This window comes from Cyprinodon tularosa, unplaced genomic scaffold, assembly GCF_016077235.1.
Source record: "Cyprinodon tularosa strain WSP-4 unplaced genomic scaffold, ASM1607723v1 ctg221, whole genome shotgun sequence".
NCBI classification, from domain to species: domain Eukaryota; kingdom Metazoa; phylum Chordata; class Actinopteri; order Cyprinodontiformes; family Cyprinodontidae; genus Cyprinodon; species Cyprinodon tularosa.
This window is the reverse complement of record NW_024038824.1, coordinates 164,901-178,749: the sequence shown is the minus strand read 5'-3', so window position 1 is coordinate 178,749 and position 13,849 is coordinate 164,901. Positions and strand designations below refer to the sequence as shown.

General features: G+C 36.3%; 2 protein-coding genes across 2 annotated transcripts; one reads left to right on the top strand and one right to left on the bottom strand.

The window, feature by feature from the left end:
- Positions 1 to 4,913: 4,913 nt before the first annotated feature.
- On the bottom strand, positions 4,914 to 8,328 carry nol7 (nucleolar protein 7). Its single transcript, XM_038286145.1, has 8 exons — positions 8,130 to 8,328; positions 7,767 to 7,827; positions 6,804 to 6,859; positions 6,702 to 6,727; positions 6,517 to 6,604; positions 6,181 to 6,302; positions 5,686 to 5,763; positions 4,914 to 5,561 (listed from the first exon to the last, which is right to left on the bottom strand). Exons 1-8 carry the CDS (start codon positions 8,312 to 8,314, stop codon positions 5,488 to 5,490), a joined length of 690 nt encoding a protein of 229 aa, XP_038142073.1. The 5' UTR covers positions 8,315 to 8,328; the 3' UTR covers positions 4,914 to 5,487.
- Positions 8,329 to 9,738: 1,410 nt separating this feature from the next.
- Positions 9,739 to 13,627, top strand: epdr1 (ependymin related 1). Its single transcript, XM_038286166.1, has 3 exons — positions 9,739 to 10,044; positions 12,387 to 12,595; positions 13,082 to 13,627. Exons 1-3 carry the CDS (start codon positions 9,809 to 9,811, stop codon positions 13,273 to 13,275), a joined length of 639 nt encoding a protein of 212 aa, XP_038142094.1. The 5' UTR covers positions 9,739 to 9,808; the 3' UTR covers positions 13,276 to 13,627.
- The last annotated feature ends 222 nt before the right edge of the window (positions 13,628 to 13,849 follow it).

Below are 13,849 nucleotides of genomic sequence, written 5' to 3'. Positions count from 1 at the left end.
AGGAAGCAGGAGAGAATCTGCAAGTCACGACTTGACGTTTCCCGTTTTTAATCTTCTGTTTCGTTTTGTTTTATTTTTGTGGGTAGGGGCTGCTGTGGAGGAGGTTCACCTGGCTCCTCTTGTTTTGGTTTTTAGTTTGTGTTCCCCAGGTTTACAAGGCATGGTGCAGACGATAATGATGATTATTATCATTATTGTAATTATCATTATATAATTATTGTTACTTGCATTCACAGTATATTTGTTGAGCGCCAGCAAGAGCGAGTTCCACCTACTTATTATAATAAAGGTCCCAATTCCACCGATTTCCCAGTGACCAGCGTGTGTACATGTAAACGTTTCTATATAACAAAGTGGAAATATATCAATAGAGCGACATATTTAGTTACCAAAATAAAAAAGAAGAAAAAAGAAAACCTTTAATACTTTTCCTGACACCAGCAAACCGCTGAAGCAGGCTGGTTGTGTCTAGTTCTTTCTGTTGGCTGTCTGACTCCAGGGATCCTCCAGGTAGTAAAGTCTCAACTCTAATGGCTAAGATCAGTGCTTTCTGGGAAGGAGCCCTGTTGGTCTCTCAGTCTTATTATTTTTTTTAACCCTCCAGATGTCCGGCTGTAAAGCTTCTTTCTTGCAAACAATCTTTATTTTCCTATTGATTGTCTATTTGCTGCCATTTTGCCCCACAAAAAAAACTCAGGAGCCAAAATGTCCTTTTATTTTTTCCTTTTAAATTTGAATGATTTCCTCACATTGGTACCAATAAAGCAGAGTAAACACACCTGAGGTCTGTACCTTCCAAGCAGGATTAGTGTGCATTTAAGTTATGATGTAGGTTTAATAACTGATAATGGGAACCTAATCTGTAGAAGATAAGACGATGCGTTAAGACACAGCCTCTAAAGCTGTTACACAAAGGAAAAAGGTAAAAGGCTCTTTCTTATCGGCGACATCATTAGGTTCAAGTTTAGTTTGTTTACTAACAGCAGACGTTTGCTACTGTGGCTGAAGATTTTCAATGAAATATTTTTTTTTTTTACTCACAGGGTACAAAAATACAGGATTGGTGTAAAATTGATAGCAGATAAAATAGTTATAGGCATAATCTAACGAGCAGTTTGGCTTTTTAACAGCTTGAGGCAGAGAGCTCTATAAACCTGCAACATGGCAGCAGCTCAGGATAATAGAGTAAAAGTATTAAAGTTAAGTGGAAATATAAATCCTACTGTTTAAAAACACTTATGTAGAAGTTAGAGCTTAAAGCTTTTTAACTTAAAAGTGTATAAGTACCATTTTTTTTAAAACTAATTAAAGTATAAAAACAAGCCTATGCTATATAAAAAAACATTTTTCTACAAAATAACCTTATATTTAATTTTCTTAGTTTTATAACTAATGGCAAGAGTGTCAAATTTAACTTTGCATCATCTTAAAATAATTTTGGTATGTGGTGAACAAGTTGGTGCAGTATCCAGTCAAACCACAAAGAAATTGTCAGGATGAAACAGATTATTTTGATTGGGTTTTTTTTTTTTTTTTTTTTTTCATACCAACAGGCCATAATGAAAGGTAGCTTAAATGAAAGGAAACTAACGAATCTATTTTCAAAATAAGGAGTAGAAATTAAAAATGTAAAAAGTTGTCTAAAAAAATAATTACTCCAGTATAGATGGTAATAAAAAATCTATCCTACTTAAGTAAGGTAACAAAGTATTTGTACTCTGTTACTTGACACCTCTGATATTCGTAAACGGTGCGAGAGGATTCTGATATACATTTTTGCCACTTCCGATACCAGAGCTGCGATGACAGCCTCTTTAATAAATAAAAATATAGAAAATGTACATATGTATAAATAAATAAACACATGTATATCCCAAAATGCAAAGGCAGGGGTAAGAAAAAGAAACCATAGACGTTAAAATGCGTTAATAGGACAAATCCTTCCTGGAAGGCTTAAAAGTCACTGAATTTACTGAATCAAAAGGAGAAAGCTATTCTAGATATTTTTATTTCATTTTAGACATAGAACACGCTTAATGGCCTTAATGGATAGGGTTAATTTACCAATACCTGATTTAGAATTTTCCACATCAAGATGATACATATATTAATATAGGATGGGTTCATCTCTAAAATGCATCCTTGGTTAGAGAATGGGAACAATCCAATCACCTCTTCAGCTCCCCCCACCATCCCCCACCATTTAATAAAACAAAAGAACTCTGCCTACTGGACTAGCTTCATCTGAGCCAATTTAATTCAGTCAAGACTTGAGCTTTCTGTCCTATCTTATTAACTGGTGCCTCCTGCTGCATAGGAACACAAAGAAAAGCACAGCGGAGAGCTGGATCTGTGTAAAAGCAAAAAACAAAACGCCCGTTTTTTTAGCCAGGTTTGGGTGTGTTAGAGAGACCATTTCCTTAAATAAAGATTTAAGGAAATGGTCTTCGAGCTGCTTCAGGTGTACTATCTGCTGTTTCAGCTTTATCAGCAGTTTTCTGTTTTGACCACATTCACTATAAGATGATGTAAAAGAAAATCTGCATAGAAACAGAAAAATAAATACATCCTGCTTGAATATAACCAGTCAACAATAGACTGAAACATAGGAATGAATGTAGTTTATAATGCAGAAGTCTTCACAGCTTTGTGTCCTTAAACCAACATTACAATTTGGTTTATGTTGGGAGCAAAATAGGACGTATTAATGAACAAACTCTCTGGTCTAAAATGTAAACTGTTTATTTCGGCACATTTACATTAAATCTTTTACTGCAAAAACTTTCCATCTATCCAAGTTTTACGATATTAGGCCTAAAGTCTTTTTGAGTGTGTGAGATCGTACACCTAAGATCAGATTCTCTTAGATTATTAATCTGATAAGAAAAATGTACTCAAAAATAAGTGCAACAATCTGCCAGTTAGACAGTCGCACCTGGTAATACTTTTTAAAAACAATAACATAATCTGCTCTTGCTGAGTTGATGTAAAAAATTAGAGAAAAAAAGACTTGAAATGAACCATTTTCTTTTTTTTACTTTTTACCCATCATGCCTTAAAGGCTCCTATAAATTGATCAGACGGCATCTTAATCCTGCTTCAAAGTACAGATCTCAGGTTTTATTAAGGCGACTTCTGTTTGTCAATTATAAACTTTAAATTTAATTTTTTTTTTTTAGTTTCCAGGTTTTAAAGCTGTTAAAGTAATTAGAAGCAGTTGCTGTTGCTCTACTGTGGGTAGGAATTTGTCGTGACTAACACACAGCTTCAGATGGAGGCTTTAGACATCAAGTTTCTGGCTACAGTGTATAGAAGTGCATTTAAAAAGGAAGCACAGCAGTGGTGGTATTTTTTTTGGGGGGCTTTTTTTCTGCAAATATATGAATATTGAAGACATGGTGGATTGTTTCTCACCTTTAGTTTGCAGAAATGGAAATAAGCCTCCGATGTTTATTGTTGGGATCAGGAAATCAGAAAGAAACAGATTTCTAATCATGATTGGGGTTCTAGAAGGTCTAGAATGACTTATCTTCACCTGTAGAATCCAACCAGTTGATCCTGCAGGGAGAACCTCTCCCATCCCCTCTCAAGCAAAAAAAAAAAAAAGCATAAAGAACGTTCAGTATTTTGTCAAATGCACTGTGGCTACAACATTAAACCAAATATTTTTGGAAGAAAAGTGCTCAGCTGTGCGCTTTAGGTGTCATAATCAGCAGGCCGGTAATAATGAGAGGCTTTGCTACAAAAAGTAATGTTTGGTGCCCGGTACTCATCCAGGTGGAACTGAGCTTTTCTGAGTCCTGTTTTCCTCCTTTTTTTATTATTTTTATTTTGCAGATCACAAGCAGTCAAAAAAGAAAAGATTTTTTTTTTTTAGCAAATTGTCTGTTGTCTCTTTCTGAGTAAAGGTCTGAAACCTATGCATGCCATAGTAAAGTGGTGGTAAGATCAAGTTAGATGTCTCCTTTATTTTTCTTCCGTTTGGTTCTCCTTTATAGCCAGTTCACGGTGTTTTAAGGAAGATGTCAACCAGTACGTTGTCCACTGCTGACTGTCCATGTGGAGATGATAAAAAAAAAAAATGTGCAATTTGTGTGAGGGTGAAAAGATTTATATTAAAAAGGACAATGATGAGACAACTTGTGTGGATGCTGCGTCAGGCCCGAAGCTCGGGTTCTGTTTCCGTCCTCCTTTCTGGGGGTTTTGTGGATTCAGGTCAAATTAATCCTGTGTGATGTGCTTCTCAGAATAGTACCTGAATCACACTGAAGTAAAAAAAAAAAGTAGAAATCTTTTGGTTTTATCAGACCTTTTGTCTTTCAACACCCAAAATATTTATTCTCTAAAAGTCTGAGATATGTTGTAGCCTCTTCTTTCTTTCTACTGTTCTACTTGGAATATTCAGTTTTTTCCAAGGTCAAAGTTCAAAGAGTAACTGCATTAAGTTCTGCATTATTATCCAATATTAGCCAGGAGAAAACATTTCCTCATCCATGAATTAATGGAAAAAGGAAGAAAGTCTTGAAAGGATTTTTTTTTATTTGAACTCTTGTTTCTATGACCTTCATGAAAAATGGCTAATTATCAATAAGAAGCTTAATATTCTGGGAACAGGAATTTGTCTTTTAAATCAAAAGCATTACCGTGGGATTATGGAAAATACGACTGGATCAACAATGGAAGAAAAGTGCAGAAATGGAGTTCAGCTAAAGCTGTTTTTTCATTTTTGGACTGGAAGTGTTGAGTGACCTGCCAAAAGATCCAGCCTAAAAGATATAGAAATTAAGGTCATGGCAAAGAGCCTTTCCAACCCCAGAATTCATCAAAAACATGTTTAAATAAAAACAGGAATATGAGAACAGTCAGAAAGACGGGTTATTCCATCCAAAGATAAGACAAATTTCTCTTAAAAGTGATTCTCCTTTGCATTCTTCCATATTTCCTTTATTAAAGGAGTACAAATATTAACTACACATCACTGATATATTTAACAATTTGGATGCATCAGCCAATTGTTCTGACCACTGATGCCCCCTAGTGGTAATGGTAGAGATTTTGGTTCAACATGATTTCTGCGAGTTTATAAATCAGAAATTAAGATCCAAATAAAACATTTTTTTTTTTTTTACTGGAGCTAGAATATGTTAACATTTTTATTTGGGAAAAAAATATATACATAAGTTGCATAACAGTACCAAAAAAAATGTAATTTGTACATAAAGAGATGCTGCTACTTTTATAAAACCTGAAAGGAAGGTGAGCTTATGAGTCCATTCAAGATGTTTTCTCGCTTTGAAAGGTTTTTTTTTGTTTTTTTGAATCTTCAGTTTTCAGCTCTGTCCTTCAGTCCAAAACCTCTTGAAGCTCCAACGGCTTCTTTCTCCATGTCGGCCATGATTTACGTCTTCTGGAACATTTAGCAGAGTAATGCGATGCCCTCAGGCTGCCGTTACGTTAGGAGGACTGCGTAGCATCCTGATGCGGTGGTCAGCTGGAGGGAACCTGCTGCGTCTGGATCCACCTCTTGTTCAGCTTCTCAGCTTTGGCCTTCTCCTTACAGGCTGGAAAAGGAAAAGTTCTCCAATCAGATCAAACTCTTAATACAACATTAACTCTTGATGCTCTGTTTGCAGTCACCCATTACAAGAACAAATTTTGTTTTAAAATTAAAGTTCCCAAACGTACCCCAGCCTTTTTTAACAAACTGCACAGCTGCACTCTTGTTTGGGCCCCTCTTGTTCTGGAGGGACAGCAGCTCATTACCTGGAGGGACGAAGACATTAAGCTTAAAACAGGGACTAAGGTTAGGGTGAAGATCTGCCTAACGGATGTGGATGTTCCCGTTGTGTCTCCAGCAGGACAACCAAATGAAAGGAAGCCCCAGAGAGACTAGACGGAAAGATTCTGTAGCAAAGCTCAAATTGAGGCAGATCACGGTCTTTGCAGACGACTGCCACAGAGTGTAGCTTGCATATCATCTTAATTTTACAGCTATTATTAGAGGAAACTGTTAAGCTGTGGGGGGTTATTGCAAGATAAAATCCAAGTTGTCATTCATTTAAATTGAATGAAAACTAATGTACAATCTACAGACATTATTTAAAAAAAAATAAAAAATCATACAAGTCTGAACCAACATGGCTGCTCCAGGGTCTATTCATTAGAATCAGGGCTTCTTACTGGTGCTCCTGCAGCTTCCCGCTCCGTACAATCTGGAGCGGATAAAATCCTCGGCCACCTGTCGTTGGAAGTTGGCCGCTTCTTGCTCCTTCACCGTGGTAACCGTGTAGTTTCCCTTCAGGCTGAAAGACAGAGCAGCAGAGGAAAGGTGTTTCTCTGTTCAGGTGAGTTTTAAATGAGCAAGAGGAGGAGAGTTTTGATTTTACTTCCTGAAATCTAATGTTTTCAAATGTTATCACCGATTTATCTCAGGTTAGATTCACTTTAAAGTTAAAAACTATCCTTTTTGATTATACGACCAAATTTGGTGATTAACAGGGTTTTTTTTCTTTTTACCTTCTAACACCTGAGAGTTTCCCCTTCTTCCTCTTTGCACTTCCTCCTTCTTCATTATCACCATCATCATTTTCTGGAACCTCTTCAGCTGTAAAGAAAAAAAGCTGAATCAATTATTTCTGATCCTCTGCTAATGCTCAGATTAAAATATTGACCTAATTTTTGAGTCCAACTGGAGACTTTACCTTCATCCTCAGACCTTTTCTGTTCCCTAATAAAAAAAAAGAAAAGACAAACGTTAAGAGATGAAGGGGAATTAGTTGAGCGAGTGTGAAAAGTGAACTTACTCTAAAGGCGTCGAGTCAATTTTCTCCAACACATCAGCTGGCAGGAACTTCCTTTTCTGTGAATATTAGTTAATTGAAAACGATAGAAAAACTTTTAATGAAAACTTGACGATTCATGTCAGTAGATGCAAAGTAACTCTGCAGGCACGTTTTAAATGTTAAATAAAGTTGCTACCATCTAAGTGAACTAGATCTTCATTTCACTGCAGGGCTTCAGTTTTTTCATGACACAGAAAGCTTGTTTGTCCAGAACCCATTAATGTAGGACATTTTCCATTAAAAAGTTCTCTCTTAATTTTACCTCTTACCCAAGTTAAATCTAAAATTACTGAGTGCCTTTGGTTTGAAGACTATGTTCTGCTGAACTATAATTACATTATAAATGCAATTAATAGCCCAGCCCTGGTATTAATGACCGATGGCTCATTTTGTGCCTGTAATAGTGCTAGAGAACAGGGCTAAAATACTGAGCAGCTACATTTAGACAAAGGGGGTACGTTTTGGGAACTTTATTAAAAAAAAGTTGCTCCTATGAATGGTTGACTAAGAACAGCGCATCAATAATTTAAAGGAAATAAAAGTTTTCTGTTATCTGGGCTACAGTTCCACAATAAATCCAGTTATAATATACAGTGGAATATCACAAAAGTCTACTTAGAGGCAATATATGGTGAGGATATATTCCTGGTGGAACCATTATGGCTATAGGATTTTGAGAAAACATGAACTTACGCTGATGCATCTTATATGACTGCAGATACAGAATCTAATTATTTTTAAAAAACTGAAGTCTGTGCTTTAGGTTCACAAAACTTATACCCTAGAAACTGAAAAATGTGCGTAGCTACTGTAAGTTTGTTACATATTGTGAAAAAAAAAACACATCTGTAGATAAATCCTTATTTTAATTGTTTAAATAACAATGAATAAAACATTGATTGCGCAAAGAAAAGTAAAACAGACCTTCTGCTCCTGGAAAAACTCCTGTCTCTTCCTCCTCTTCTCCCTCAGCAGCTCCTTCTCTCTGAAAACAGCAGAAAAAACACTTCATCACACTCATGATTCAATCGATCTCAGGCCAATGTCCATTACTTTCAGATTTTTTAAAAGTTAGTACTAAAGTATTTGAACAGAGGAAGAAATGCGCCTAACATGTTTTTTTATTATTATTATTTTATTATGCAATTAGTAAAATCGGCATTTGAAATAGAAAGAAAACAACAAAAGCACCGCGTCATAAGGTAAATACATGTGTTAGCTCTGTTAATTTATCCCAAACTCCGGAACGTAGGTTCCATGAAGCACAGCTAGCTGAGTGTTAGCCACCTTCTGGCCGATGCCACCGCCTGTTTCAGGCTCTCAAAAGCCTGAGCCTTCGACTCCTCAAAGGTCACTTCCTCTGGTGCGTCTTCATCGCTAGACTCTATGGCCAACTTAAAATTATCAGCTACTTTTTTGTTGTCAGCCTTTTTCTGCGAAGAGGCGCTTTTCCCACGTTGTTTCTTCACCATGTTGTCCAGCCTTCTTCTTCTTCTTTTCTATTATGGCGGATCACAAGCAACTTTAAGGTGCATACCGCCACCTACTGTACATGAGTGTGTAGCAGCGTTACTTCACATCTATTAGATTCTATTTTTTAATTTTGTATTCTTAAGATACATAAACAATGCTTTCCTTAGTTTATGAATATCTGTTATGTTTCCTTCATTTCCTAATATTCCTTTAAGATTCCATTCATGCCCTATATTTCTAACTATTCTCTTTAATTCTTTCCTTTCGTGTTCATATAACTTACAGTTTATCAGTATGTGTTCTACATTTTCTTTTTCACCACATTTCTCACATTTATCACTATTTTTCCTCCCTATTAAATAAAGCATATCATTTAAGTAGGTATGACCTATTCTTAATCTACTAACTATTATTACTTCTCTTCTGTTTCTTTCATTAATGCTTCGAATTCGAACTGACTTTTGCACTTCATATAATCTTCCTTTCCTATCTTCGTTCCATATTTTTTGTTGTCCAGCCTGCTCCAGGGTAATAAGGTCATATCTTCTTCTTCTTGTTGTTGTTTTACTGGCGACTTGCAACCAAATGGAGCATTATCGCCACCTACTTGATCTTATTTATGTCTCCTTAAATCCTTAGGTTTAGTCCAGTTTGTTGAAGATAAGATGACATGATTTTAAGTACTGTCTTTCTGGATTTATTTGAGAAGATATTTTTAATGTCCAGTTGTTTGATTCCTTCATGTTCCAGTCATTTCCTTAAATCTATTCTTGGACTTGCATATTTAATACACTCAAACAGCACATGTTCTACTGTTTCTGGTTGACTACACATGTCACATTTTCCTGTTGGATGCTTCCCAATAACATGCATTTAGCCTCGTGTGGAGGTCATCTCTGTGCGCAGCGGTGTGTTTAATGGAGACTGGTGGGGAGCGTCTGCCATCTAGTGACTGCGAAAATAACTACAGCTCAAAACCAAAGAAAAAAATAATGAAAGTGATTTTTATTAAGTTTATGTAACAAAATAATAGTTTTTTGTATATTCATGAACTTAAAAGTAAAACATCAGTACAGAAGTATTCTTTTGTGATCATCTTAATCACAAAAGCAAAGATGAATAAAATTTCATCATTAAATGGGAAAACATGAACGTTATTTTTTACATTTTTCTTTAGTCTACGTATTTCCCCTCCAAAAAGTTTTTTTATTTTGTTAATAGTTTAAATTTTCATGCTTTATTATTTTTTCTTTGTTTGTTTTAAAATCAAATAGACATCTGATTTAGTTTATGATGTTAAATATTATATAATGTTATTTAATTTAAACTATTTTTTGGAAGATTTCGACTTTTTGCTTTTACTTTGAAAGTTAAGTATTACCAAACTACCGGAAGTGAGTTCAGCTTATTTTGGGCAGCTTGACGCCGCGCTCCGCAGATCCCGCTTCATCCTGGACCAGCACCGGACAGCAAATAACGGGACTTCAGGCAAAATGCACCGATTGTTTCTACTGTTTGTTGCCGCTGCTGGAGCTTCGGCTTTCGGCCTTCCGCGACTGGATGCCGCCCCGGCGGCAGAGCCATGCGAAGCCCCGCTGCAGTGGGAGGGAAAGTGGGTGATTTACGACCACAACACGGGCAGAAACAGCCGGGCCGCGGTCTCCTACGACGGCCAGAACCAGAGGATTCGGGTTCTGCAGCAGCACAAGAAACACACTCCCTGTCAGAGGTACAAACTAGTCCGAGTCAGTGCTAGGATTAATCATGGAAATATAAACAAACAGAAATCCCAGTTTATTTCCTTCAGTGGTTAACATCATTAACTGTGTGAAATTTACTAATTAACGTTAAAAGTAGTTCAGATTTCAACTTAAAATATCTAATAAAGACTAAACAAATAATCTGAACTGAACCAGGTAATATTTTATTTATGCTAGATACATTTTATGGAGTTTGTTGTTTCCAGGATTAAATATTAATATGTGCATTCATAAATAATAAATGTATATAATTCCTGCAAGTGCAGAAATATTCTGACCAGACTAATAGATAAGAAATGTATAAATTAGGAGTGTCCTGATAATTTTTTTTTTTATCATTTCTAAAATGATGCTTATATTTCAGTGTGGATTTTGATCAGTGCTGATATTTGAACAAATCATTGGTATTTTTATTGCTTATTTCCTAGTGTGGTAAATTGATCAAGTAATATTACTCAAACTAAACAAAAAGAAAATGAAATCTTTCAGCGAGAAAAATACTCAAATAAAGTGATGAGAACAATAACACATTGTTTTAAAGTAAATGCATTTAATTTAATAAGTTATTACTGGTTAGGTCACAAATTAACTCATCTTATTAACAGGTAATTAGTTCTGACTAATGAAGGGGTTTTTACTACTTTTTTTGTTTTTCTTATGGATACAGGTACATTTAAAATATTAAAACCTAAATCTGCCTTTCTTTAAACTATACTTAAACTATAACCACTGATTCTGTCACAGCAACATACATTTTTAATCAAGGTAGAGTTCATACTCATAGTTTTAAATTGTTATGACTGAGTTATAATCCAACGAGTCAGTCAGGATCTCTGTTGGCTGGTGTTTACCTGCAGCAGTCTATGGATGAAAAGCAAAGTACCTCCTGGACAGTTAACCGGTTCATCACAGTGCAACACATAGACATAAAACCACACACTAATACCTGATAGTAATTCAGAGACACTATTCAGCCTAACAGGTATGTTTTTTTGACTGTGGGAGGAAGCCGGAGTACCTGGAGAGACCTTGCAAACTCCACACTAAGGAAATCAACTAGATAGAAATGGTTCTCATTGTCCATCTGCACAGCTCCATGCAAAGGTTGCTGATAAATAAAAAGTTCTAACCTCCATCAGTGCCTGTTTCTGGGGTAAGTTACAACCCTAGTAAACGCGGTAGGGTTCAATAATCCTGTGATGAAACCTCAGGAAATAATGACTGTGTCATAATCACTGTTTTAGGTAGTAACTGCACATTAAAGCGTTTGATCAAATTCTGCATCATTATCTCTTGCAATGAAGAAGAAAATGCTTTAAACTAGTGATATAGGCAAAATATTCCAATTTGTTTCTTCCAAAATAAAAATAGAAAAACTAGTTTTAAATATTAATAATTTACTAAATGTTATTTTTCCCTTATAGTTTCTAAGAATTAAGAAATGTTTATAGGTTTTTTTATATTTAAGAAATAATCAGATGTTTGTTTAATTTATACAGCTTCAAGGTAAATCTTTCTTGTCTACTAATGACCATTATTACTTTTTTTTCAGCTTTTTTATTGTCATTATACTGTCACAAGTACAGAGAAACGAATTGAACTCTCTGCATTTAACCCATTCATTTGTGGAGCGGTGGGCTGCCTTGGTGGGGCGCCCGGGGAGCAGTGTGGGGTTAAGGGTTTTGCTCAGGAACCCGGAGTGGCAGTCTGTGGGAGTGGGGCTTGAACTCAGAATCTCTGGATTCCAAGAACAATGCCTAATCACTTGGCCGCCACTCCCCTACAAAAATAATTTTCTTTCTGACTCTAAGGTACCGCAAGGATCTGTGTTAGGACATTATTGGACATTTTTCCATTGTATCAGATTTTTTTTCTTTTCTTTTTTTTGTGTGTTCTCATAACCTGTGGGCTGCTTAAGCAGTTTACATTAATCAGCCTTTATTCCTCTGTTTCTTGCATTTCTGCAGAGTTTGTAGAGTAATCAGCTGGGCTGCAGGAATAAACAAACACAAAGTCTCTGTAAAGACTCTAGCATGGAGTTGTGAAATGCCGTCTGGCTGATAAACCAGGCTTCAGCCAGTTTAATCAGTGTTCGTTTGCTTTGTGTGCAGCTTTAGTTTGACCTGTGCTTACAACACAAGCACTCCAGATTTGACTGATACCTCTAGACTCAATAAAGCAAAGAAAAACATGCTTGCAAACTAGCTTTTGTAACAAAATATATTGCACTGTAGACGTTATCTGAAAGACCTGAAATGCAATGCAATATTTGCAATCTACAAATCTATCCCTCATCTTCTTGTTGTTGCAGGTTCTTTGAGTATATCTACCTGTATCAAAGCAAGGTGATGTTCCAGATTGACCAGAAGACCAAAGAGTGCTCGAAGGTTGCTCTGACGGAGGCCTGGGATCCCTTTGACATCCCTAAAAACTCCACATTCGAGGATCAGTACATCATTGGAGGCCCAGGGGACAACGTGGAGGTTCAGGAGTGGTCAGATAGGAAGCCGGCACGCCAGCGTAAGTATGCCGGTCAACGCTCCATGAAACTCAAAGACAGAGGCTTAACTAAAGCTGGAGAATACAGCTGAATCCATTTAAAGCTGTTGAAATCATCTAAGATGCTGAGTCATTTAGGATAAATTGGTTGAATTCTGAGGTGACTCAAAAGTCTGCTTCGTGTGTGATGAGAACAAAATATTACACAATAAAAAAAAAACAATTAAAGAAAATAACAAATATAATTTCCAGTGTGCAAAAAACTCAGTGCCTAACATGCTCATCGTAGCTTCTGCCGCATAAGCCTGCATTTTTATTTATCTGTCAGCAGAGGGCGACATCTGTAAGTGAAAAATGTAACTTAGATTGCATAGGGTTAATTTGCTTTACATCCTTTCCATTAAGGTTAATTTCTAGATGTATCTATTCTGGTCTTTCAGTATAACAGACCCTTTATACTCCTGATCAGCCTGTAACTTCCATAACATCTGCTAATTTTGTATCCAGATGAGACTTGGGTTGGAGTTTACACCCTGAAGGACTGCTACCCGGTGCAGGAGACCTACACCAAGAACAGCACCGTCACCACCTCCACCCGTTTCCTCAGCCTGCAGCTGGGCATCAGCGACCCCAATGTCTTCAACCCACCTCTCACCTGCCAGTCATCCCGCCCAGGCAAGATGGCGGAGTTCCACTGTTGAGGCCTTCTCAGAAATCACCGCTGACCTTAGATGATTAACAGCTTATTGAGTTTTTATTTGCTTCCTGGTTAACACATTTATCTAAATATTAAACACTAACTGTGAACAAAACACCCAGAGCTGCTATATAAGTTAGAGCACCAGTGCTGTTTGTTTCTCTGTTTAAGCTGTATTTCAATAAGAAGGAATAAGTTCCTCCATAGAATCACTGGTGTGGTGAGATGACAGGGGCAAAACTTTGTTTTTAATGAACCCATTGCTTATCTGAAAGAGTGGAAGCTACTGATTGATTATTCAATGCTTTTTAATATGTGTGATGTGCATATAATAAAAACATTGTTAATAAATGGAATTGGCTTACATTTTCTTATATCATATTTAGGAGGTGGTGGTATTACAAAACTGAAAGAGGTGGTTGCTCAAATTTAACCTTTAGATTATCCTGATGATTTCTCCATATTTGTTCCAAGTAGGGTTTTACTTGGCTACATTTTCCTTAGAATAAACCAAGTGCTCATTCCAGTTTGATCCTCAAAGTTTCTACACATACAAATTAATAATTGGATCAAAATAA

Coding starts and splice junctions, on each gene's coding strand:
- nol7 (XM_038286145.1), bottom strand. CDS start 8,314: ATGGTGAAGAAACAACGTGGGAAAAGCGCCTCTTCGCAGAAAAAGGCT. Junction 6,605..6,701: donor GAAAAGGTCTGAGGATGAAG/GTAAAGTCTCCA, acceptor TTTTCTTTACAG/CTGAAGAGGTTCCAGAAAAT. Junction 5,764..6,180: donor GGGAAGCTGCAGGAGCACCA/GTAAGAAGCCCT, acceptor TCGTCCCTCCAG/GTAATGAGCTGCTGTCCCTC.
- epdr1 (XM_038286166.1), top strand. CDS start 9,809: ATGCACCGATTGTTTCTACTGTTTGTTGCCGCTGCTGGAGCTTCGGCT. Junction 10,045..12,386: donor AAACACACTCCCTGTCAGAG/GTACAAACTAGT, acceptor TTGTTGTTGCAG/GTTCTTTGAGTATATCTACC. Junction 12,596..13,081: donor TAGGAAGCCGGCACGCCAGC/GTAAGTATGCCG, acceptor TTTTGTATCCAG/ATGAGACTTGGGTTGGAGTT.